This window comes from Ciona robusta, chromosome 2, assembly GCF_009617815.1.
Source record: "Ciona robusta chromosome 2, ASM961781v2".
NCBI lineage: Eukaryota > Metazoa > Chordata > Ascidiacea > Phlebobranchia > Cionidae > Ciona > Ciona robusta.
In genome coordinates, this window is record NC_143236.1 from 259,164 (window position 1) to 283,762 (window position 24,599).

At 33.4% G+C, this 24,599-nt stretch overlaps 1 protein-coding gene across 4 annotated transcripts; it reads left to right on the forward strand.

Annotated features, from left to right (window-relative positions):
* Window positions 1-1,756: 1,756 nt before the first annotated feature.
* On the forward strand, window positions 1,757-24,073 carry LOC149739444 (serine/threonine-protein kinase atr-like). Of its 4 annotated transcripts, none has more exons than XR_016384464.1 (42): window positions 1,757-2,765; window positions 3,108-3,240; window positions 4,759-4,888; window positions 5,192-5,362; window positions 5,654-5,802; window positions 6,048-6,200; window positions 6,454-8,372; window positions 8,517-8,741; window positions 9,553-9,757; window positions 10,086-10,237; window positions 10,386-10,602; window positions 11,154-11,266; window positions 11,556-11,685; window positions 12,312-12,485; window positions 12,753-12,994; window positions 13,232-13,434; window positions 13,849-13,915; window positions 14,271-14,394; window positions 14,641-14,793; window positions 15,176-15,250; window positions 15,323-15,462; window positions 15,669-15,785; window positions 16,322-16,487; window positions 16,614-16,766; window positions 17,190-17,375; window positions 17,447-17,514; window positions 17,573-17,782; window positions 17,892-18,057; window positions 18,495-18,677; window positions 19,000-19,109; window positions 19,253-19,397; window positions 19,761-19,879; window positions 20,046-20,234; window positions 20,646-20,763; window positions 20,940-21,068; window positions 21,345-21,542; window positions 21,673-21,774; window positions 22,385-22,529; window positions 22,987-23,091; window positions 23,225-23,376; window positions 23,681-23,873; window positions 23,926-24,073. XR_016384464.1 is itself a non-coding variant. In XM_089873321.1 (42 exons), the coding sequence occupies exons 1-42, from the start codon at window positions 2,710-2,712 to the stop codon at window positions 23,983-23,985; spliced, it is 8,001 nt and encodes a 2,666-aa protein (XP_089729447.1). In that variant the 5' UTR covers window positions 1,762-2,709; the 3' UTR covers window positions 23,986-24,073. The 4 variants fall into 4 exon arrangements, 2 of the variants coding, with proteins under 2 accessions (XP_089729447.1, XP_089729446.1); XM_089873321.1 differs by having other exon boundaries at window positions 1,762-2,765; window positions 21,673-21,830; XM_089873320.1 differs by lacking the exon at window positions 21,673-21,774 and adding an exon at window positions 21,923-22,080 and having other exon boundaries at window positions 1,764-2,765.
* Window positions 24,074-24,599: the final 526 nt, after the last annotated feature.

Genomic DNA, 24,599 nt, shown 5'->3' on the forward strand with positions numbered 1-24,599 from the left:
AGATAAAAACAACAAAAAAATATCGGTTTAACGTTATATATATAAAGTTTACATGGCAAAGAAACTAGCACAGCCTGTTAAACTCGATAGGTTAACTACAAGTTGCAGAATACAGCTAAAGTAAATATATTTCAATTTAGAGTCCTATCTTCCTCCACATTGTAGTTTTATATGTTTTCATTGCCAAACTTTGAAAAGTTTGTTTTTAATTTAGTAATTTATACCTCAGAGGTTATTCAACTATAAGATACTGATATGATAAAAATAATATTTTGCAGTTGGTAATAATTTATGAAAAGTGGCTTGTGCCAAAAACGCTTAGTATAACTCCTCGTGTGTTGTATTATATTTTTTTAAATTGTTGTCAGTTAATAAAGTAATGATAGTACTAATTCGTGGTATTACCCAAAAACCGTCATCTATTATGATTTTTGAAATATTTGGCAATGTTTGCTTAAGTGTCCCATCTCCCCCCATTGTGCTTAACTGTCCCATAAAAACATATTTATAGACTTCTCTTCTGATTCAGCTTTGAATGTGTTATGGCGCTGCGTAATACATAAAAAATAAAACATTATTTCTTAAAAAAAGTGCGGGAATGGGTGTTAAATATAAAAAGGTATGATCTTTATTGGAATCATATAAATATTCAATTTTCAAATATTTTCGCAAAAATATAACTTACACATACATCTATATGTAGGTCACTGCCATATCTGCCATGTTATCAAAACAAAGTAAATGCGGTAGTATTTTTCCCCAGAATTTTCGGTACGTAATTATTAGAGCTCGTGTTGTATTTGTTCCGATCTAGTGCGCATGCGCAGTGGCGTCTCGGCGCATGCGCAATAGCGCCTGGTACAAAAATATTAATATGAACGAATATATTACGTCTCCAAAGCACAATTGGTTAACTTTTATCCTCGCGTGGCCGGAAAACGACAATCGTTATTACACGGGTTTAAAACCTCATGCCAGCTTACGAGTTACCATGTAGGAATATGTTACTTTGTGGGTGTTTATTTTTTTGTTTTTTTTTCAATCTTATTATGTATGGCTGATAATTTGGACATCCCATTAGTGAGTGGCCACTTGGTTAGCGACTTTATAAAACGCCTTGGTTAGTGGCCACTTGGTTGGAGCAATTTTCGTTAAGTGTCTTGCCCAAGGCCACACACGCCCACAATGGTACCACTACGCCACGGCGCCGCACAAACGTTGCTACCAAACATTGCTACCATTGTGGGCGTATGTGTCCTTGGGCAAGACACCTAACGGCAACCTTATTCCTTATTCTAAAAAAATATCATCATTGAACATACAATAATATAAACTAAGGACCACATTTAGGCAGTACAACATAATAAGAGTAATCTGAAACACTAAACGGTAAACTGCAGCACACGAGAAAAGAACCAAATACTAGGAATGCGTTTACACGCGCGGCCCCGAAAACACGTAACTAATAATAATTAGACGAGTACTGGAACAGAGGAATGCGAGAACGGAACTACACAACAAAGAATGTAGCGTAACAGAAAAGGGGGGTAAATAATACGATTATATAAACACGTTAATCGTCACAGTAGTTTGATGCAAGCGTTTTATAGCACTAAAGGCGGATTCACACTATAAAGCGCCAATGGCTGGCGATTCGAGAGAGTCTGGCGATTTTTGACGTCACTTCTTCCATCGCCAGCGATACGAGCGACAGAAAATCGATTAGAAACGGTTTTTATACTCTGCAGATGATCGCTAGCGATGAACGGCCTGGGCACGAAAAGTAAAAGTTTTCGCGTAAACTATTTCGCTGCAAATTAAACGGTAGAGATAATTTTCGAGTAAATATGAATGTGAAAATAAATATATATATTTTGTTGCAGGAATACTCTATTGTAAATTTAGCGTAATAATATTAAAAACAACGTTTGTTAAAGTGTTTTGCGACTATTGCATTTTTAACAAAAACTGATTAAAACAGTTAAATATTACACGGTACACAATTACTTTGTAGAAAAATGATGAAATAAAACCAATACCTGTTAAACGAAATTATATTCCTTCCTGGGTATTTTTCTCTACTTTAATCGCGTATTTACGCTTAAACTATTAAATTTATTTTCCAACTTCCCGCCAAACAGAACAGGATACCGGGCGATTTTACATTTTTGTGTGAATGCTTTGTCGGCAGACATATCGGCCGACATATTGGCCGACAATCGCTCTCTCCTATCGGCAGCGCTTTTACCCCCGTAGTGTGAACCGGCCTTAACACGTGTACCCCTAAGCTCCCAGACAGTATAACCGCTGTTTCAACAGAACGATTGACTGAAAATAATGGCTTAACGGTATGGGCTCGTGTTGGAAACATATTATAGCCTAATGTAAAGAGTTTTCTGATAAAAACCAGAGACGGACTCTGATAAAAACGATGTTCGACAAAAAAGGATCTATATTACCACTTATGTGCTCTATGACGTAAAATGCATATGTAACGGGGTGCAACTGGTAAACTTGTAAATTGTATCCCTCCGTTGTTATCGGTGTGTTTTATTTTATCTCAATAAAAATGGATATATTGGAGTAATCATGAAGAAAATGCCTTTACACTTGGCCTCTAGAGGGCGCTAGGTATTCTTATTATGGGGACATTCCCTATTTGGCGGTAAAAATTAGAAACTGGGGATTAAATTTCGTTGGCTGTTTGCAATGGACACTGAACAGCTACTGAATACTATTGTTTCTGATTATAAAAACATACTAAGGTGAGCAGTTTTCTTAATTATGTATAATAACGTCTATCAAAACTATATTGTTGACTTTTAGGTGCTAGTAGTGAAGAATCTCCCCCCCACCTTATTTGCTAACCACTAACTGCTAACGGCTAGGTTAGGGGATTAGGTGTTGATGGTTAGGGGGTTAGTGGTTATAGGGGTTAGTAGTTAGTGGTTACAGGGGTTAGTGGTTAGCAAACAATGTGGGGGGAGATTCTTCACTAGCACCAACTCTTTTTTTGTAGGGTTATAAAGGGTTTATGACTTGTTTTTTACTCTTTTATATTTACCGTACCAGATTATTCAAGTTACATATATACACTTTGTTCTAAGCTTACCAACCGATGATCAGTTAAACCAAGCAAGAAAAATCAGGGAAAGTTTAAATCAATTGATTCATCATCGGCTGTCAAATATTACCAATGTTAAAAATGAAATCTCCAAAGCGAAAGGACAGTCTTCCCAGGTTAGCATTTACACTTTTTTTGGCAGGACAATCAAATTTAGTTCGAAACTCTCATGCATGTAAAAATATAAAAAATAGCTGATCCCTGTTTACATTTACATTTTTTCTGCACTTTTATAAATCGTAGATATGTATATTCTGACGTGGTAATCCTTTAGCTAGGGACCACCTAAAATTTTAGTTTCAAAATGTTTAATAGGCCTCACTGATACCTGCTGTCTAATTATTTTTAGAAAAAAATCGGGCGTTCGTGTCGAAAATTAACTTTGAAAATGTGTGAAAACATGCTTCGTCACCATAATTCGGCTGACTTGCTTAAGGTTAAGATTTTGTTACCTCCAACAATTACCATTTTACTGGCTGTGAATGTGGCTATTGTTTATGATTTGCATTATTGTCAATGCATTTGTATATATTCACCAAGTGGAGAGCATTAATTAAGTTATAAACAACAGTCGCTTATTCCTTATGCAGCTAAAACTGCAGCCGCGTTCGAGTTAAACCCTAGCTCCTACAGACTTATTACGTCACAATCGTTATAGATTATGTACGTTACGAGACGTTATGACGTTGTTTTTCGCTCTGTTTCGTGGTAGTGAAAACTTTAACCCCATGCCCTAAACCTTAGAACCCCTAACAAATTTCGTAATCTGTAACGTAGAAATCAAACGTAACAATACGCATTCCATGACTTTGTTTAATTCATGAGGGCTTGTGTGGAAAATACGGTCATGCAGCACGATTTCACGCATTTTTAAAGTTAGTTTTCGACACGAATGCCTGAGGTTTTTAAAAAAAAGTTATACAGCGGGTATCAGTGAGACCTAAGGAACATTTTGAAACCAAAATTTTAGGTGGTCACCAGCTAAAGGATTACTTTCTGATGCCAAATGTTGCCACTATAACTCACCACCTCTTTCATCACATTTTATGCTGGGATATTGGCTGTAACTTATGACTGTACATCACATTAAAGGAATGTATCACAATTCACAATTATTGTTTAGTTATATAAGCACACAAGGTATTGTGACAATACAATGGGTTTCCATCACCTGCCTTCAGTTGAAATCATATAATTTTAAAATTACCGTTTAAACATTAGAAATTGTTAAGTCACTTTTGAAACACTAAATTTTCACACTGCTGTTTTAGGATGTGGCCTAGCTGATACTTTTAACAAACTTTCTTCTGCTGCCCCACCAACAGCAGTGTTTAGGTATAAGTCTACGATTTCTCTTGTGGTCCTAATTGTAGCGTACGACAAAATTGGCACAGTGGTAAACATAGTTTAATAAAACTGTAAAACAAATCATCGATCACTGACCTCAGTTTAAGGTTACCTGCAATTTTTTCTTACAGCAACCAATTTCACCAGAAATTGTGTTCAGTATTCGTAATATATTGATCATTAATCACCTAACTTACACAAGTTAAAACATTATAAAAAAAAATTACTTTTCAAGATTTATTGAAGATTAAATTTAATTAGTAGGCTAATCAATTACTTTATATTAGACTCAAACAGTTCTAAATTTTATTCATCATCTGATTGGACAATTTCCATACCCTGTCTTTGTTCCCTCCACATCTCAATGTAACAACATGAGCGGGGAAAAACGATCGGAAACTTTTACGTCTTATTCTGGTATGAGTCTTTAAGCACGAAATAAAACTTTTATTCAAACAATTAAGAATTGTTTGTGTAGCCGCATTTATATCACTGTTTTCACAATTAAGATTTGGCATCTTTCTAAACTGATGGATGGACTCCCCACAGATAATTAACACCCGAAATATAAAACTGGATCCACAGTTCAGTTGTACTTGTAGGCTTGATATATATATATATAATAGTTTTTCTATACTTTGCCATTAGAAAGTAGATGAACAGGCTTTATTAGATGAATAGCTTTCGAAATTAGAATATCTTTTCTGTTATGTTTTACAGACTTCTTATATTACTTCATGGCAAACTTAACCAACATCCTATCTTCTCCTGATGTTAATGCGATTCATGATGATGCTTGGAAGTTGCTTTGTTTACTGCATCAGTTAATTAAAACTAAAAATATTTGTTTGTACAAAATTCTTTTGAAAAAGTCGGTTGACCTCTTTGTGGGTAAGATTTTCATGTTTTATTCTATTTTTCAATATATGAATGACACGGTCCAACCAATGTATTGATCTTAAGTTTGTTACTGATTTGTTTATTCATTCATCTTTGAAAAAATTTAAATAATCGTTCACCCATCGGTCAGCACCAGTGTGACATAGTTCCACTAATTTTTGTTTTTACATGTTATACTATTGGTAAAATTTTATTATTATGTAGTTGACAACGCAAATACCATGTAAAAGATGGGTATAATATTAATATATATATTTTATTTACATATATTATGTGCTACAGAGTTATCTGCAGTTAGTATGAGACATGACCAAGATACAATGGGAGAGGTTTCAGTCACTGTTTTTTCAAATAATTCCAAAGTTGGTTTAAATATCTGTACATTTGAGAAACTTGAACAATTTCAAGTTGTTGCTTCAAATATTCTTAAGGTCGGTGCTTCATTTAAATTCAGTCATTAAAACTTTATTTCATCATTGCCATTCAACTATGTCATTGTGTGACATCTGAGAGCCATGGTTATTCTCACAAACCCTTTGATTTATGATGGTTTTTTTTTTTAACACAACCTATTTACATATTAACTTTGCTATTGAAGTTATAACCTACGTGCTCTAACGCTCATTCATTGAAGTTTTTGTGAATTTACATCTACTTTTTAAATAATTTCCTACAGGAACATCTTGCTGATATATTTCAATTAATTCCTGAAGATATGGATTTGATTTGGGTTGTATCTCTACAACAACTTCAACATGGAATGCTCACTTTGAAGGCCGTCATTCTTGATCTTTTAACCAATTTGCTTAAAAATATTGGAATGCCAAATGTAAGTGTGATGTGAATTTACAATTCTAATATGAAACTTTGACTAAAATAAACTGGACAATTAAAAATTATTTTGCCTTGTTTGAAAAAAAATAGATATTGTTCTGGGCAAATGTTTTTGCAATTTTTTTTAATTAGTTCAATTTTTTATTGAAAAATGTACTGTCCCAGAAACTTAGATGTAAACTTTTGCACCTAATAAGTATTTAAATTTATTAATTCTAATGTTCTATTTTTGTTGTTCATTTATGTAGAAACATCAGCAACAAGAATTATTGTTTTGTGTTGTTTCTATCTTGGAATACAAGAGTGATGACAAACAGAAAAATGACTTTCTTGATTGTGGAGTTCAACCAAATATCTTGGAAAATTATGACACAAGTTGTGTCAAGTTTTTAACATCTCTGTTCACGATCAGAGAAACTTTTGATCAATATATTGGTTCGTATCCAGAACCAATTTTCAAACTTTCATTTGTACATCTCAAAACCTTGGTTCGTTGTGTTTCCTGCCTCACATCAACGTTGGACGGAGGGGAAGGAGTTTTCATTTATATGTGCAAGTATGCAGTTGTGTGTGTGGTGTCACTGCTCAAGAAAGGGTTGTGTGTAGACACTGAAGTTTTAAACCATTGTGGTAGTATTGCTTTAGCTCTTTTAAGGAAGGAACTAAAACCAGCAGGAACATCAATGCATTGCATTCAGTTTTGTTTGTTGTTTGCTTTACATTCATTACCATTTTTGGAGCCAATTGGAAAATTCATTGAAAACAGTAAACCTAGTAAAGAAAAATCCAGATCAAAAAAATTAAGGCTGTCTCTTAAAAAAGCTCATCAAACTGCTTCTTTAGAAACCAACAGCAAACCTAATGTATGTGAAGGGAATTCTATTCTCAGTGAAATTTTAGCAACTTGTGCACAAGTTCTGCGGCAACAGGAGGAATTGCTTTCTAGCAAAAGTGACGTTCAAATCACTCAAGATGCATTACTCGATTCTGTGCGGAAATGTCTTCAAATTTTCACTTCAGTGCATTACATAGCTGCAGCTGATGAGAAGCAACATACAATCTTGGTTAAGTTTGTTGACGAAATTAAAATTCATGATGTAGTTATTCTTCTTTTAAAAAGTTTCACCAATTTGAGTGAAATATTTAAAAGCAACATTCATCCTAAAGCAGTAATGGTCGACATTTATTCAAACTTGGTACAACTGTCAAAGCTTTCATTAATGTGGGACAGGGCGATGCAGAACAAGTTACTTGTGATTCATTGCACAAAAGATTTTGTAACAAATGTTTGTTTATTTGCTTCCATTCTTTGGATGCATGAGTTGGATTGGAGTGATCTAAAAATGACTCCTACTGCTGTTTTTACAAAGAAAAACATGGAGTGTGTGAACAGTTGCTTGAGGTCTTGCAACTTGGATGTCAATGCAATCAATGATAAAGAAGTGGTTCAATCTGTTGTTAAAGAATGTTTGACTTGCTTGTCTCTTGTTTCTGGTGATATCTGTCCCCTTTGGCGCTCTCAAGTGATTGTTAACTGGGGATTAAATTGTGAAAATTGTGTCATCTCTTGTTTTAGTGTTTCAATTCTTCCATTCTTATGTGCAGGAGTACAGGAGAAACTGGCTGGTAACTCTGAGACCATCATTGCACCGATACACCATCAGTTGAATATGTTACTTAAACACCAAGTTAAATGTTCCAAGGACTTTGTAGAAACAGTTGTCAGAGTTATTCAACCACTTGCTTTGGTTGAAAACTTGCAATGGAAATTCGTTCTCGTAGTTCAACAATTAGTACAATCCTCATATACTGATGAAACATACATAGAGCTTCAATCATGTTATGAAACATCCTCAAACATGTTTAACTCCAACAGTTTAGAGATGTTTTGTGCGTTAAGTGAATTAATTCTTCAGCAAAAAGATCTACTTGATAAAAAGTTGCTAAACATTGCATGCCAAAATATTGCTATGGTATTACATGGCACTGATAAACAAAATGAGTGCGAAATATCTTTAAAACTTCAGGCACAGTGGTTGATTCACTTTCAACATACAAGCACATCTTATTTGATCAACACCCCCCTTATTGCAAGCATCATGGTTACAGGGTCGGATTATAGTGAGTGGAATCTACGTTTCGTAAAGGTGTTGGATATTGCTATCAGGTAACATTTAAAATGCTTTTAATTGTCTTTATGTAATAACTGTATTATACAAGACTGTTATTTTTGGAATTTTTTTTACTTGTTACATTGACTTAAAATTTTCTCCTTAGGGTAACTAATATTTTAAGACTATATAATTTACAGAGATGAAAAGAACAATCTTGCTTTAAGCAAGTATTTGGAACTGGTTGGTGCAATGTCGCGAACTTTTGTTGATGTTTCAACACTGAGTGTATTGGAGTGGACATTAAAAACACTTGTCCAATATCTTGTAAGGCAAATACCTCACTGCTACTCTACTTCATATCTTCAGTTGGAAAGTATATCAGCATATATAAGTAGAAGGCAGGAAGTGTTTAGACATCATTGGTAAGTATTTCTTCATTTTTTTTATTATTAGCAAGTAAATATACAGAGTGTTGTCCTTTTTTTAATAGGAAATCAGTGCACCAAACAAAAGAGTAAAATCGTTAAGTGTAAGCAGAGAAAAATGAATATGTGTAACTTTTAAGTGTAAGCAAAGAAATTTGTACAAACTTGGCAATTGTTTAAAACAGTCACTTATGTATACTAACGATTTTCAAAAAAAACATACACGCAAATAATATTAGCTCCAATATATCTTAGCGAAAAACTGTCTTTGTTACAGGAAAAGTTATTGCAGTATTGAATCAATTGCTTATGATGTCGTATACAAGACTTTTACTTTTAAATACTGCATGATATTGGTCTACACTGCAATATTTATATTAAATAGAACTGCCGAACTGGAGTATCCTTATCTTTTTATCACTGACAATTGCTATCAAGTAAAGAAAAATAGAAAACATTGAATGAAAAACTTATGCATTACACATTCTTAATTGTCCATTCATGCAATTACTCTAATCCACAATGCCTTTTTTAAATTGTAAATCAGAGTTTGTGTAAAGTAGACATGATTTGCAAAAGTAGTTAACAATATATGATATATTTTTTAATATTCATATTTGCACAAATGTATGCCAAGTTTTAACATATTTGAATCAAAATAATCGGCTGAATGACTTCACCACACATGCTTGTGGTAATTGTTATTAAATAAAAGTAGCCTATTTAAAAAACGTCCTACTGTGAGGTAATTGTTTTAATTCTTTTATACATATATAATATTTTGTTTGAAATGTTTTTTTTTCTACAGTCGGTTGATCATTGAAACATGCGTTGCCAATTTACTTGATGAAAATAATCCCAGTCGAAAACCACTGGATGTCATGGAAGATTTATCGAAATTATTTAATTCATCCCTTGAATATTTCATCACAAACAACTTGATGTATTTGCTTCCCCCCATCATTGTGATGCAACAATCACACAATAATAAGAAAGACAACTTACTAACATTGGTAAATGGACAAAAAATTCTTAGTATGTACAAATGTACCTTTAAAGTTAAGTTTGTGTCATTAATAATCTTGGACCTAAGAAAGCAAAAAGTTGTAAGCTTTTATAGTTTTAGTGTAACTCAATGTTTTACAAGTTGTTACCTTCCTTGGTAGATCGAGGCGTTATTACCTACTTGCTCATGTATAAGTTTGGTATAATTATAATATAAGAAAAACTTTATTTGTCTCTTCGATTACGCAAAGATTTAAAAAACATTCGTAGTCATTACACCTTCTATATACATTCACTCAAGCAACAGTAAAATCTAAATCTCGTTTCTATTGACAGTTGTCAGAGAACTCTGAGAAAAGCCGCATCGACATGATCATGGAAAACTTTAAACATATATTTTGTCATTCTGTTGTGTCTGGATTCAAACTTCATTTACTCGTGGACTTCTTGGGAAAAGAAACGAGAATTCAAAAGGAATCTTTAGTTTTGTGAGTAGTTTTATTTAAATCATTTTGTTACCAAGGCTATTCCAACATTTTGAAATCAGATGTTTCCTAATTTTATAGGTTTTGAAAATAGTAAAGTTGAAAGAATTTACATTTTTTAGTGTTTTGTATAAATTTAAAAGTTTTACAGACTTAACTATGGAAGTCTGGTTCAACACTTGGTGGCACACTTAAGTGTAAACGAAGATCATGTTTGTAAAGCGCTGCAAGTCATTCAACAAATCAAATCAACTGACCATCAACAACTTTCACTCTCACAGCTGTTACAACCTCATATTCTCAGTATTTTAACTTTCTTTAACGGACAACTTCGACTAACGGCATCAAGCTTACATGAGAAAAAAAAGGTAAGAAAAAAGAACCTTATGAAGTTATATGAGCCAGTCTGTGCTAAGGAATTACAAAAACAAAGAGAGCAGAACTGTAGACTATGTCAGTCTGCTTTGCTTTAAAACGTGAGATTTCATAAATTTAGATAAACGTTATTTCACTCCAATTATGCAATTGTGTTCCAATAGGATAAGGAACCCTTTTAATGCGTGCCCACGTAAGCGCTAATGTACACCAGTTGCCCTATTCAAAACCAAACCTTACATTGATGAGTTAATTGCTGCAAAACAAATGCACCCGTTTCAATACACGTTTACGATATTTAATATTGTTAATTCTAGCGGGAAAATTAGGATTTCATGATAGCTGGTAAAAGTTGAAATATTAAACCTATAGAAATTAGGCTTGAGGGACACATGTCCATAGCAGCATTCTTATCTCAAACCTAGTATTTTTTGGTTAAAATATAAGCGTGTCACTACTGCCCGGTCAAATGATTGAATATTTAAAGTTTCAAATTAAATTTCAGTTCAAAGTTAAAAAAAAACTATTTTTTTTTAATCTACAGATAATTGAAAGTTTAATTTGTCTTTTAAAATTGATGAATTCAAGTGAAGTATCATCGGTGTCTGTGAAAATAATAAACACACTTTGCTTGGCTCAACAACTCTTTATTGACAGGTGTTTATTAAAGTTTCTTTGTTTTATTGCATTTTTTTGTTTACAAATCCTTAATTTTTGTCATAAACTTTTGGAACCAATCTAGTTGAGTGAGTATTATGTAGTTTATCATGTTTTCTTATGACTTGTTTTGCTTTCAAATTTTGTAGATTGATCTAAATAAGGTTCTATTAGAGGAAATTTATCAAAAACTTCTTTTTACCAAAAAAATTTTTTTGTAATACTTTTTGTATATATTTTTATTTTAAATATTTTTTTTATTTTTTTTTAAATTACAAAATGTTTTCAGCCCTCATGCAAGTATTTGCTGCAAGGCTTGGGATAGTTTGGTGAGGTGTGTTGAAAAACCAAGTCTTGGAAGCATGTTGAGTCATGTAATGGTTATGTTGTTGCCATTTCTTGACCGATATCCATCTGAAGTAAGTTAAATTTGATTTATTTTTGTTTATAATCACATTCGATGCCGCATAGTCTATATATTTTTTGTTTGTCTTTGGCAGTAACTATGTACTTATTGGCATATTCTTGTTTCTTAACTCTTTTTGCCAAGTTTCGGCGATCCAATATTGGAAGCTACATTGCCCACAAATTATTAAAGTTATAGCACCAGTCAAAAGTCATTGTGAACCATAGTAATAGGTGTCATCCAATGAAAACTTAAACTTCGATCAGGACTAGGAATGTGCCAAGCCTGGCTGAGCGCCGAGCATTATATGCTACTGGTATAATGTTGCGCGCAAGAGCGATAAATAATAAAAGTAGAGCAACTTAATCAACGTCAGCAAGTTTTTTGGCATCTACTTTTAAAATAAAAATCTAAAACTTTTGTTAAAAACAATAAAAACTGGTGTTACCATTAATACTAGTTTTTTAATAATATGTTTTCTATAAAGTTAGCATTTTGCAGGCCTGGGATTTCAGAATCTCATATCGAATTACTATAGCCAGTGTTTCCATATCTGATTTTGACCCTGTTCGTGACCTAGGGATTTAAAAGAACTACTGCAATCAAAGAAACAGCAAAAATAAGATTAACATGTTACAGGTCACAGCAACATTGGAATTCCTTGTGTTGGAAAACAGTAAATTCACGAAATCCAACTTCCATAAGTTGTACTTTCTACCCGAACACCAATCACTTAAACGAATCCAAAAATTTGTTGAAAAACAAATAAAACAACAAACAAAATCGACTAATCTTGTTTCTAATCTGGAACAAGTAAGGACATTCTTATTCATATATGCAAATATTTAATTTAATTTTTTTTTTTTAATGTTTTAGCATTCTATTTAAAAACTAATGATGGTAACATTTTTTGGGAACAACAAGTGCCAAAAAATGTTTACATTTATTGTGTTATTATTTTTTTCCGGTGTTTTACATAAAACATTAACAAATAAACAGACATAAATATGATTATACTAATCTTCTATCATGTAATGTTTAAAATATGTTTGGTTATTTTATCCCCATTAATCACGACAGACATTGGAGCAAATCGGGCATGAAAGTTGTGAGGTTCGTGTGTTTGCAATCAAACATCTGCGTAGTATTTTTCAACTTCATCAAAAATCAGTTCAACGACATAACTTGGATGGTGGACAACTCAGTGAACTCATGCACAAGTTGATTGCAGCTTTACTTCAGTCTTGCAGGGATTCCAACCCTCAAGTTCGACTCCTGTGTGCAAAAAGTCTTGGTGAAATCGGAGCATTAGACCCAGACAAGTAAGATGACCTGCTGAATGTCACTTATTTTGCGATACCTTAAAATTACAGTTGATCATCTCTTTCCATATACACCTTTTCATTTTTAGTTGATATGTCCCTAAGTATTCGCACAAAGATAAATATGCCCACAATCGTAGCTGCGGTAGGCTTTTATATCCACCTATTAAGATGTGGTACAACAAAAAACAAGATGCTTTAACAATCTGTAACTTAAAGTAACAATCTATTTAACAGGATAATGCAGTTACCAAGTGAAGATGGAAATACAGCGACATTTTATTTCTCATTCGAAGACTTGGATTTTTCTCGTCAACTTTTCTGTACTTTGGTGCAAGCCTTTCTTGTAGCACGTCCTGCACATCAAGATATATCGGCATTTGCTCTACAGGAGTTACTTAAGATATATGAATGCAAAGAAGGTGTGAAAGACACAACAGGTGGGTTGTGCAGTATGTTCATAAAGTCGTGTTACAATTTCAAAATTTATTATTAAGTAAGTTCTCGATATATCTTAACCAGGTTTGTTTTATTTTGATTAGTTTGTTAAAGTTTTTATTTAAACTAAAATTTATGTGTTTAATAATTGTCATCATGTCATATGAACTATAAATATGCAAAATAAATAAAACAATTGGACATCTGTTTGTAGTTATCACCAGTGGTTGGCCTTTGTGACTTTGTTATATATGATTCTTCATATAGTTGCTACATAATAGACGATTTTAATATTCACACTAGAACTTCTTAACAAAGTAATGCAACACTCGAAGTCTTAATATGTTACCAGTATTGTTTTTTCATTGTTAAACTTTTCAATTTAAATTACATTAACTCACATTTTAAACTTCAAGGTCGAAAGTTGTGGAGAAGTTTCACTGAACAAATACGAACTGTGCTTGAACCACATTTATCATCAAGGTGAGAAATTATTTGAATAAGGGGATGTAAGATTTTTTTGGTTTTTTTTTTGTTTACCGAAAAGACCAGTTTTATGAATGAGTGTAACTTACGTGCGTAAATTCCCAAACTTTTAAACTTATGGCACCTTTCCTCTCTATTTGAGCCTCACTAAATTCAAAATAATTCTTTTGTAGTTTTACAAAATATGTTTAAATTTATTAATGATTTTAACTTATTTTAAGTAGTGAAAGTTTTAAGACTCACCTGATACCTAACTACACAGTGTGAAAAAAAAACCCCACATGGTTATTTTAGTTGTTGTATCATAGCAACTCCATGCTTCGTGGTGTAACATAAGTTATGTGTATTGCAGGTACATGCTGAAGAAACAATCGGACATCAACATTGAAACTATAAAACGACCGATTATTTATCGGAAAGTGAACTTAACTTTCAGGGAATGGATTGGATCATTTTGTGCTGTCCTCATGCAGATGGTAAACTATAATGTTGTTATTGTTGTTTTTGACATTGGTAGCTGTGTCTTATCATAGTTGTTCGAGCACTTCGCTACCAATATCACAGTTCCAAGAGGTCATAAGGTGTATAAAGTCATCAGGCATAATATGCAACAGGACACCTATTGTACGACTCCCATTCTCCCAATATCCTAAAATGAGTAAGAGTTGTCCCACAAGCGATGATAAATAAGTTATCATTATTAAAGTATCTTTATTTATCAGGCTTCATCTGGTTCATCTGTTCTTGTGAAAGGAGTGTTTAAAGCTTGTTGTGCGGTTGTGCGTAACGACATCAATGTTGCTTTGTTCATCTTACCCCATGCTGTTGTTGAAGTGCTTCGATCAACAAATTATTCAAGTTTTATTGTGGAAGAAGTAAGTGATGTGAATATCAAATGATTATACTTGGGTTAGGATCAGCTTATAAACTTTGGTGATATAAAACTGGTAAAGAATTCATATTATGATGGTCTTTTATTCTCGGATTTCAATGAACCAAATAAGTAATATGCTAAAACAGATTACTTTTATCTTATGTAATATTTTAAATCAGTAGTTTACATGTTTTTCATTATTTTCTTTGATTTTAGTTTAAAATCTTCCTTTGATTTCTTAAAACGAAGCAAATATAGTGACTCGTAGATTAAGATCTGCAACATTACTTTTCCTTTCATTGAAAGTAATTATTGACTCAATAACACTAAAGAAGACTTTGCTAACAATGCTTGTGTCTTTTATAATAAGATTTGTTTACCAGATAACAGCAGTCCTACAAAGCACAGAGAGAATTAATTCAGACATACAAACCGAAGAAGTTACCTTCATAGACAAGGTACGAACAGAAGTATATTTTAACATTTAACATTAGTATATACTTAAATTACAACTTGCTACATTCTTGCAGGATCTAAGTGCAAGGTCGCATGGTTCACATTTGTTTGAGTTGAGTGCGCAAGCTGTATTTAGTATCCTTGATCATGTGACCAGGTGGGGCAGAAGTCCATTACCCTCAGGAGGAAGTCTTGTTAAAGAACGGCATATTAGGTTGGTTAAAGTTTTCTAAATTCTGTATAGCGTTTGTTGCATTACTTTAAACCCAAATTCAATTTGGCAAAACCACTTTATTTCGGTACTGCATTTTTTAAAAATTAAGCTACAAATTAATTGTTTTTGGGCCAATGATTAATGTCGAATTTCCCTGATCTCCTCCTGAATGGGCGACAAAAGGTTTTATATAAAATACTTTTCAGAGAAAATAAAATAGCCGCAGAGTTTCTGACAAAGATTCCACAGAAGTTGTGTGCTGTTTCTTCACTTCGATGCCGAGCTTATGCAAGAGCTTTACTACATTTTGAAGCTCACTTAAGGTAAGTTTGTTTTATTTAAGGGTTAGGGGTTAAAAGAGGATATAGGGGATCTCTTGGTTAAATCTTAACACTTTCGGCGATGCATTAATTTAAACAATCAGACACTGGATGCCGCTCGAATTTTGGATTTTATTAAAATTTTAATAAGCCATGAATTACAATTGAAAAAAACGAATTATACAACAGTAAGCAACGTAAATCTAAGAAACAGTGACACTTCAATTTTTTCACATTTAGTCTTAAACAACCTCAATCGAGCGCACATATATATACGCGGCAACAACGAAAAAAAAGGGTAAAACGTATATATATACGTGTGTTGGCACTAAAGACCATTGTTACTAAAACATATATATACGTACAATGGAGTCGAAAGTGTCAGGGTTCAAAAATCATTCAACACAAGTTTTAAAACATTTAACTGTTGGCATATCTTTTCTGGCTTTAATACCTTAGTATCACTTTCAAATTTAGTTTTGATGTAAAGTCTGAAATAGAATCTTTGATTTGTTGACTAAAAATTTCTGGTTTATCAGGGATTCATGTAATAATGTTTGTGACTCGGAATCTGCAACGTTCCTTCAGCGTTTGTTCGTTGAAATGGATGAGACTGATGGTGTGTCCGGTGTGGTGGCGGTGAGAGGAGTCGAACCTACTCCAGAAACCCAACTTAAACTTTTGGAAAGTACCGGTGCATTGCAGGTGTGGCTTCTCTTGTATGTTTGTGCCAAATCGAACATTACCTAATTATCAAAACTGAATATTCTCAGTGGTTTATAACTGACATCGAAAACCAACAGAACACAACACATATTTTATCTTTTACAGGATGCATCAGCTTGTTATGAAAGAATTATTCAGAAGAACCCGCAATATTTACCATATCATCAAGGTTATATCAAGTGTCTCATCGACCTTGGCCAACTATCAACTGCTACTAACTATATTGATGGAACAGTGGCTACCAACCCACAGTGGGAGGTGAGGTTTGTTGTTGGGTTTGATTGATGGTAGAATTTGAATAAGTTGACTGCATGATTAATTTGCATGACATGAAACTAAAATTGTAGAATTCGCTGTATTTTGTGGCTAGTAATGTGTTTTTAACCCTTCGATTGCTTGCCTCGCCAGGTTGCGCCATCCTACCACAAGTTACATAATTGTCAGTAATACATTTTTAATACATGGTGCTGAATTGGTCATATACAAAAAAAAGCAATTTCCTCTTTTTTTAGCAATAAAATATCAAAAACTTGAAAATTTTAAGCATTTTTTGTGTCCAAAGAAAATTGAAAAGTTACCTAACATGAAAACTAAATGACATTCATTTATCCATATTTTGTAATAGATAAATCATATATATTTATGATTATGACTAAATGATAAACTTGTTAATTGTTGCAGGAAAAACTAAAAGATTCAAGAGTTGAGGCTTGTTGGAGGCTTGGCCAATGGGATTCTTTGAAAACACAAGTTTCAAATGTTGCCATGACTACCAGTGATTATATGACAACATGGAGCTGTGGTATTGGTCGGTTGTTGCTTGCTGTAAGAGGAAGAGATTGGGACAACGTTACTCAGTTACTGGATGTAAGATTATTTTGATTATATTAATAACAAATATAGATAGAGCATGTACATTGAAATCTGTTTCCACACAGGGGTTGTATCAAAACCAAACTGCACCCCTGTCGGCAGCAAGCATGGTGAATGGTTCATACCAGAGAGGGTAATGTCACATCATTATTATTATTAAAATACAAAAACATTCACCTCATATTTCACAGATATTCTTATGTGCTGAGACTTCACATGTTAGCTGATCTAGAAAGAGTTATTGATGTCGTCAAAAATAAAGCAAACATATTATCGGCTGATATTGAAGAGTTGACATCTATGTGGCATCTTCGATTACAAGGAGTTCAACCATCATTTCGTGCAAGGGAACCAATATTATCTCTCAGTCGAGTTGCCTTGCCTTTCCTATGTAATGAAAGGTCCGTAATTTCTTTTACTAAACTTTCAATTAGTTTAAATTGTGTGTTGTTGTAGGATCTCACTTAAATAAACACACACATGCAATTTAACCAAACATTGTATATGCAGTGAAACAAGTGAGTGTAAAAAACAACTTGGAAAACTTTGGTTACAAAGTTCAAAATTAGCTCGAAAATCTGGTTACATCCAAACAGCTTATGGTGGTTTATTGTCTGCGCAACAATATGCATTACCGCAATACTACATTGAACATGCTAAACTACTATGGCAAAAGGTTTGTTTTTTCAATATCTTTTTGCGTTTATGTCTACTTTTCTTACATCTACTTATGTATATCTACATGTAATTGTTTGAGTTAAGTATTTGCTACTCAAAATGCCCTGTGTTAAGTACTAAAGCCCCATTTTGACCTAAGTGATATTTCTATGTATGTTTTCCTTGTACAATATGCTTGAAAAATTTGTGCATCAATTTATATGCTTGAGAAAACAAAGAACATATTATTTAAAAATTCTGAATAGGCAGGAACTAACCGAAAAACAGCAGTGGTTATGCTATTGTAACTAAATGTATTTATAACTTATTTGTATAAAATGTATATCTGCAAGTCAAACAAAGTAAATAACAGAAAGTTGCTACCATAGAATTTCTTAAGCACAATAATCTAGTAAGAATTACAATAATCGAAGTAACAGTTTAAATTATAAACAGGGCGAGAGTCACCAAGCTCTGCTCACATTACAGCGGGGGGTGAAGGAACATTTCTCAAGCACGGATGATTCGCTTGACAGTGAGCAGCGAAAAACTCGGGCAAAGGTCATGTTGCTTGTGGCAAAGTTAATGGAAGAATCTTCCAGCTTTGACAGCAACATGGTGTTAAGGAAATATAAGGAGGTAGGTGGTGGTCGGTGGTGTATGTTGTTGTTATTAGTGTTTCACAATAACGAGAACTGTGGTATTCAGACTTTGTTATGACAAGGGTGACCTACTGTGTACCATCTCTGGTGACTTTATGCACCTCACGCCCCGCTTATAAGGGAACTTTTGTACAACTGCCTAATTTGTTAGTGATGTCTATGTTGGAGCCATTGTTATTGAAGCGTATCTCTTAATGACACACACCCACAAAAGTAGTAGCATAGTTATCATGCATTGAACCCAAATCCTCTCGTAACAACACAACCATTCAACAAATGAAAATCTTCGTATTAACCAGGTTGTAAGCTACCTGGGTGAATGGGAAGACTCACATTTTTACTGCGGCAAATATTACAATAAGTTGATGACAACACTGGTTGGTGAAAACAGGGGTATTGGAAGATCACAGTGAGTTTGATTAAATTTAATGCAATTGAGCAGCATTGTCTGCCAAGTGTAATTATTTGATGTAAAAATATGTTAGAAAAGCTATGAATGTTTTATTCATAAATGATGAAAATTAGATTTTATTTTGATTAACATTTTCTCAGACATTTATATTACATCATGCTTCATTATGGAGAATCATTACGTTATGGAACATCTCATATTTATGAATCACTAACTAAGCTTCTAACTTTGTGGCTCGACTATGGAGCAACTGTTGCTAAACTTGAGAAACAAGGCAAACCGCAGGTATATTATTAAAACCAGTAAAAAGTTTGTTATTGTGCCAAGGTTTTCACGTATTCAATTAACCTCTCTTGGCAGATTTGTTTATGTATATGTCTCAATCTGATTATGACCTCAAAATGTCAGTAAAAAAAAATTTCAAAAAAATCATCTCTTTGTCATCAAAAATGTAAAAAAACAAGGACACACAGTGATCAGACTGATGTTGAGACATACTTTGTTTAAAATTGTAAAATTTTGTGTTTTTTTCAAATTCTGTGTGCCCTCAAAATAAAGATACAGAAAATCCAAGTGTGTCTTCATTGTAAAATGTCAAATTGGGCACACCTAAATTTAATAAAAAAATCTGAAACGTTTTTAACCCAGAGCAATGAAGATGTGCAAAGATTACTGAATGTGATATCCAACTTGCGGCAGAAACTACCAGCATATATTTTCTATGTTGCATTTTCTCAACTAACTTCTCGGGTGTGCCATCAACATGAGTAGGTTTTATCAGAGTAATTTAATATATTAAAATTTATCTAATGAATTTATTACAAAACAAATATTTTAATAAAAAAGAGTATGTGTTTTTGCTTGTAAAATTTCATAAGTAAAATTTCCCAAAAGGAATAGTTTTATCGGTTAGTTTAAAACTTTTTATTTCAGACCAACATATTCGGAGCTGAAGGAAATTCTTGTAAAAGTTATTCAGAATTTCCCACAATGTGCGTTGTGGGCTATGATGGCAATATCTAAATCTTCGTACACCCAACGAGCCACTAGATGTCAGGAGATATTCCAGCGCGTCGCTTATAAAGATCCAAGTCTAACAAAGATTGTGTCTGATGCAACTAAGTATGAGATATCATATGGTTCAAATTTTTTTTAAATGTTGATTATTTTTACCATACAAATCCTTCCTCATAATCATGGATTCAAGTGTTTGGCAAAACTTCCAACATCTAAGTATTGAAAATCTTTTATTTCAACCAAACAAATATCCAAAACTGTAGTTAAATGGGACAGAACTCACTGGGTGTTGTATGTTTGTACAGTTTAACTTGCCTTAAAGTATAGTCAGGTATCTGTCTAAATAAAAACAATTTTGTTTAATAGGATTTTTTATTTAGTAAAAAGTTTATAATTCACAAACTATTAGTATTAACACTCCTTAAATGGAAAAGTGATATCTTGTATCATAAGCCTTCTTGTGGCCATCTGAAAATTTGACAAAATAACTTGTGACAGTTGAATATAATTCTATAGGTTGACAAATCAGTTGCTTCATCTTTGCAACAAACAAGTGGCAAATAATCAACAATTAAGCATCAACACTCATTTTAAAGCACTCAAAAAACTTGTTGAAGATCCAGGATTTAGTGAGGTAGAAAAGCATATGACAGGACAAATTCTATCACAATTTATTTCATACATCCTTTTTACAGCTTGTGAATTACCATATGTGTACCTTTGTGTGTAATGTTTTTTGTGTTGCTGACATTTTAAAAACCAATCCACTGGGTAGAAATTATTAATTAACTTTCATTTATATGTCTACAGATATTGCTGCCACTACAAAAGTACATGACCGCGACGTTGCCACAAACCAAGAACTCAGTTTCAACTTCTCAATCAAAACACAATCCTTTCCCATTATCTGTTGTGCATATTGTTGGTTTCAATGATCAGGTATTGTGCTATATATATTACAATGCATCACCTTTAGACAACCTATTTCGACTTCTGGGTTAAACTAATTACGTTTAGGTTTCTTACCCAAAGACACACGCACTAACAATGGTAGTATCATTGAGCATGAAACTAGTATCCCCAGTAGGATATAATCGCAATAACCACTGTATCACGAAAATGGCTTTTAACTAAACTTCCACAGCGATACTATATATTTAAACTTAAGTTTTCGAATCTAGTATCTCCAGTAAACTTGAGCTTTTTCATCCAAAGGTTGAAACGCTTCACTCGTTACAACGTCCGAAGAAACTGACCATGCGAGCAAGTGACGGATCATCTCATATATTCCTCTGCAAACCTAAAGATGATCTTCGCAAAGATGCGAGGTTAACTGAGTTCGCTGCAATTGTAAATAAATGTTTGAAACGTGACCCTGAGTCTGGAAAAAGACAATTACAAATTCGGACATATGTAAGTGATTTACATATTATTTTAGAATTAATTTGTATTGTACTTTAATATATAAAAAATTTATAAACATTGGATTATTAAGGATATTTACACTATGTTTTATCATAATTTAACATTTTCATTAATACAGGCAGTTGTTCCTTTAAATGAGGATTGTGGAATTATAGAATGGGTTGAACACATGAAACCAATTCGATTAATTATCTTACAAAGATACCGTCAGCTTAATATGGTTGTTAGCAACAGAGAATTACTTGCATGTGTTTTGCCCAAATCTGCTGAAATATCGTTAGTTAGCACAGAAGTGGCTTTTACACCGAGTGTGTTATGCATGTTGTTTGTTTTTCACTTTGTTTACTTTTGTGTCTCATTTTATCCAGGCGGTAGTTCCCCTAAATGAGGAATGTGGTTTAATAGAATGGGTAAACAACACGGTTGTTTTCCGCCACATTCTGCTACAAACTTACAAAGCGAGGAAACTACAAACAAGTGTAAAGCAGCTTAAAGCATGGCATTGTTTAGCATCTGATCCACTTGAGTGCGTTTCCACTTTATTATTTTTATTCATTTCTCACAACCACATTTCTATAAAGTATAAACTAATGTTACCAGGGGTAATATAAATCAGTTCTTTTGGTAAACTTGTTTTTTCTACTGACATCGTAAAACTAAGATAAAAATGATGCAAATCTGACAGCACAACATAGACAACAAAATGTCAGTAGTGCTTTTCATAAAACGTGTATGCCTTGCCACTTGCCACAACAGTTGCGTTGTTCATTTAATGTGATTATACTTGACCTGTTTTTTGTCAGAATTTTAATTCAGTAATTTAAACGTAGGAAAAAATTAGACATCTTCCGAAACAAACTTCTTCCCCGGCATCCTCCCGTCTTCCATGAATGGTTCCTCTCAACATTCACCAACCCAAGTTCTTGGTACAACGCAAGACTTGCTTACGCTCGATCACTTGCTGTTATGTCAATGGTAAATAAACGATTAAATGAAACTTATTTGTTCGACAGCAATTTTGTTATAACGCGGGGGTTTTGTATGCTTATGCATATTACACCTTATGTCTAAGTTAGGGTATTTCTTGTTTTATTTACTTTTTGCTGTATGGTTGACAATTAGGGACAACCCATAAATGCCCAGTAGGAGCTAAGACCATTACTTGTCTTGTCCAACGTTTCATTAAAACAAATAAAATCTCAGTGTTAAACCTTTTAGAGCCACATGTATGAATGCGGTAATGAATTTGTCCTCGCATGACAGGGCAATTTTCTGTTTCATACATCTCGTGCTCCCTTAAAAGTTACGATATGTGTACCTTGTGATTCTTTTTGATATATAACAGACAATTTAATAAACTACTACTGGGTGGAAGCAGTTTCCATTGAGTGACTGGTTTAAATAGTTTGAAACATCATTTAATTTTTTTCAGGTTGGTTACATACTGGGACTTGGTGATCGACATGGTGAAAATATTTTATTCGATTCCAAAAGTGGAGAAGCCATGCATGTTGATTTCAGTTGTCTTTTTAATAAAGTTAGTATCAGTTTAAATTTAAAACTTGAATTGATGTAATTTACTTATCTGTATTAAGTGCGGTAACAAGTTATAACATCCAAGTTCACATGATAATTAAGTACAACACTAACACTTACTGTTTTTAAACCAGGGACAGACATTGGATATTCCAGAAATAGTTCCTTTCAGATTGACACATAATTTGGTTGAAGCCATGGGTCCAACTAAATATGAAGGTTTCTTCAGGCGTGCTTGTGAAGTCACAATGAATGTTTTGCGTGAACAAAGGGAACCACTTATGAGGTAAACATTTGTGTACAATGGTTCAATTTATAAATTATTACTTTTATAAGAAGTGTGGTAAAATAAAGTAGTCATACTTTCTAAATGTAATCATAATAATGAAGCATCTGCAGCATGCATGAGGTGCTTGGTTTGATTCAAGAGATATTGCGACTATAAGGTTTACCTGAACTTCTGCAACAACTTTTTGTCAGGTTCAAGTTATTTATCTCTAAGATGTATAAAGCCACTTCATTGGGTGCACGAAGGGGTACTCAGTAAAAACTGTATAATAATATCAGTACATGTGTTACTTTATTTGTAGTGTTCTTAAAACTTTCATCCACGATCCTCTTGTTGAATGGAGTCGTCGTGGTCGTGGCAATTCATCTGCAGATACTGCAAATGAAAAAGCTTTATCTCATGTTAATGATATTGATAAACGTTTACGTGGAATCATTGCAAAGAACAAAGGACTTCCCCTTTCTATTGAAGGCCATGTTCATTATTTGATTCAAGTAAGTTTTATGGCAGCATTTTTTTAATTTTATAAATTACCAATATTTTTAGGAGGCAACTGATGAAGAGAAACTTTGTCAAATGTATATTGGATGGGCTCCTTTTATGTGAACTTCAATATTAGTTAAACCAAAAGATTCAATTCTGTGTTAACTCATATATTGGTTTCTTTTAATAAAGTTCTTTTCATATCTTGTTATTGCAGTTTATGTTTGATTTTTATCAGGTGTCTTTTACTGCATTTTAATAGACCATGGTTTGGCAGTCAGAATCCCATATTGGCAGAAAAATGGTGGTACACACACCTGAAGTCCTGGATGATGCTAGTATAGACGTGAACATTTGACTTCACTAGCGAAAATTTTATTGTGTTGTAACTAAACTTAAACGTGGTATATTTATACTTAATCATATATAGTACTGTGGGGTAAGATGGGACACTAGTATCCAAATAACCTAATCGTGTTTTAAACAAACATAAACGGTCAATGGAAGTCACGAGAAAGCGGTTTTATAATTCTTTGAATTTTCGCTGTCTACTACCAAATAGGACGAGAAAATAGAGTGAAAAGGTGTCCCATCCTACTATATTTGTAATTGGGGCGCCGTGGCATAGTGGTTAGCGCGCCTGCCTGTAACCAATAGGTAATGGGTTCAAGGCTCGTCGCTGCTACCATTGTGGGCGTGTGGGTCCTTGGGCAAGACACTTAACGGCAATTGCTCCA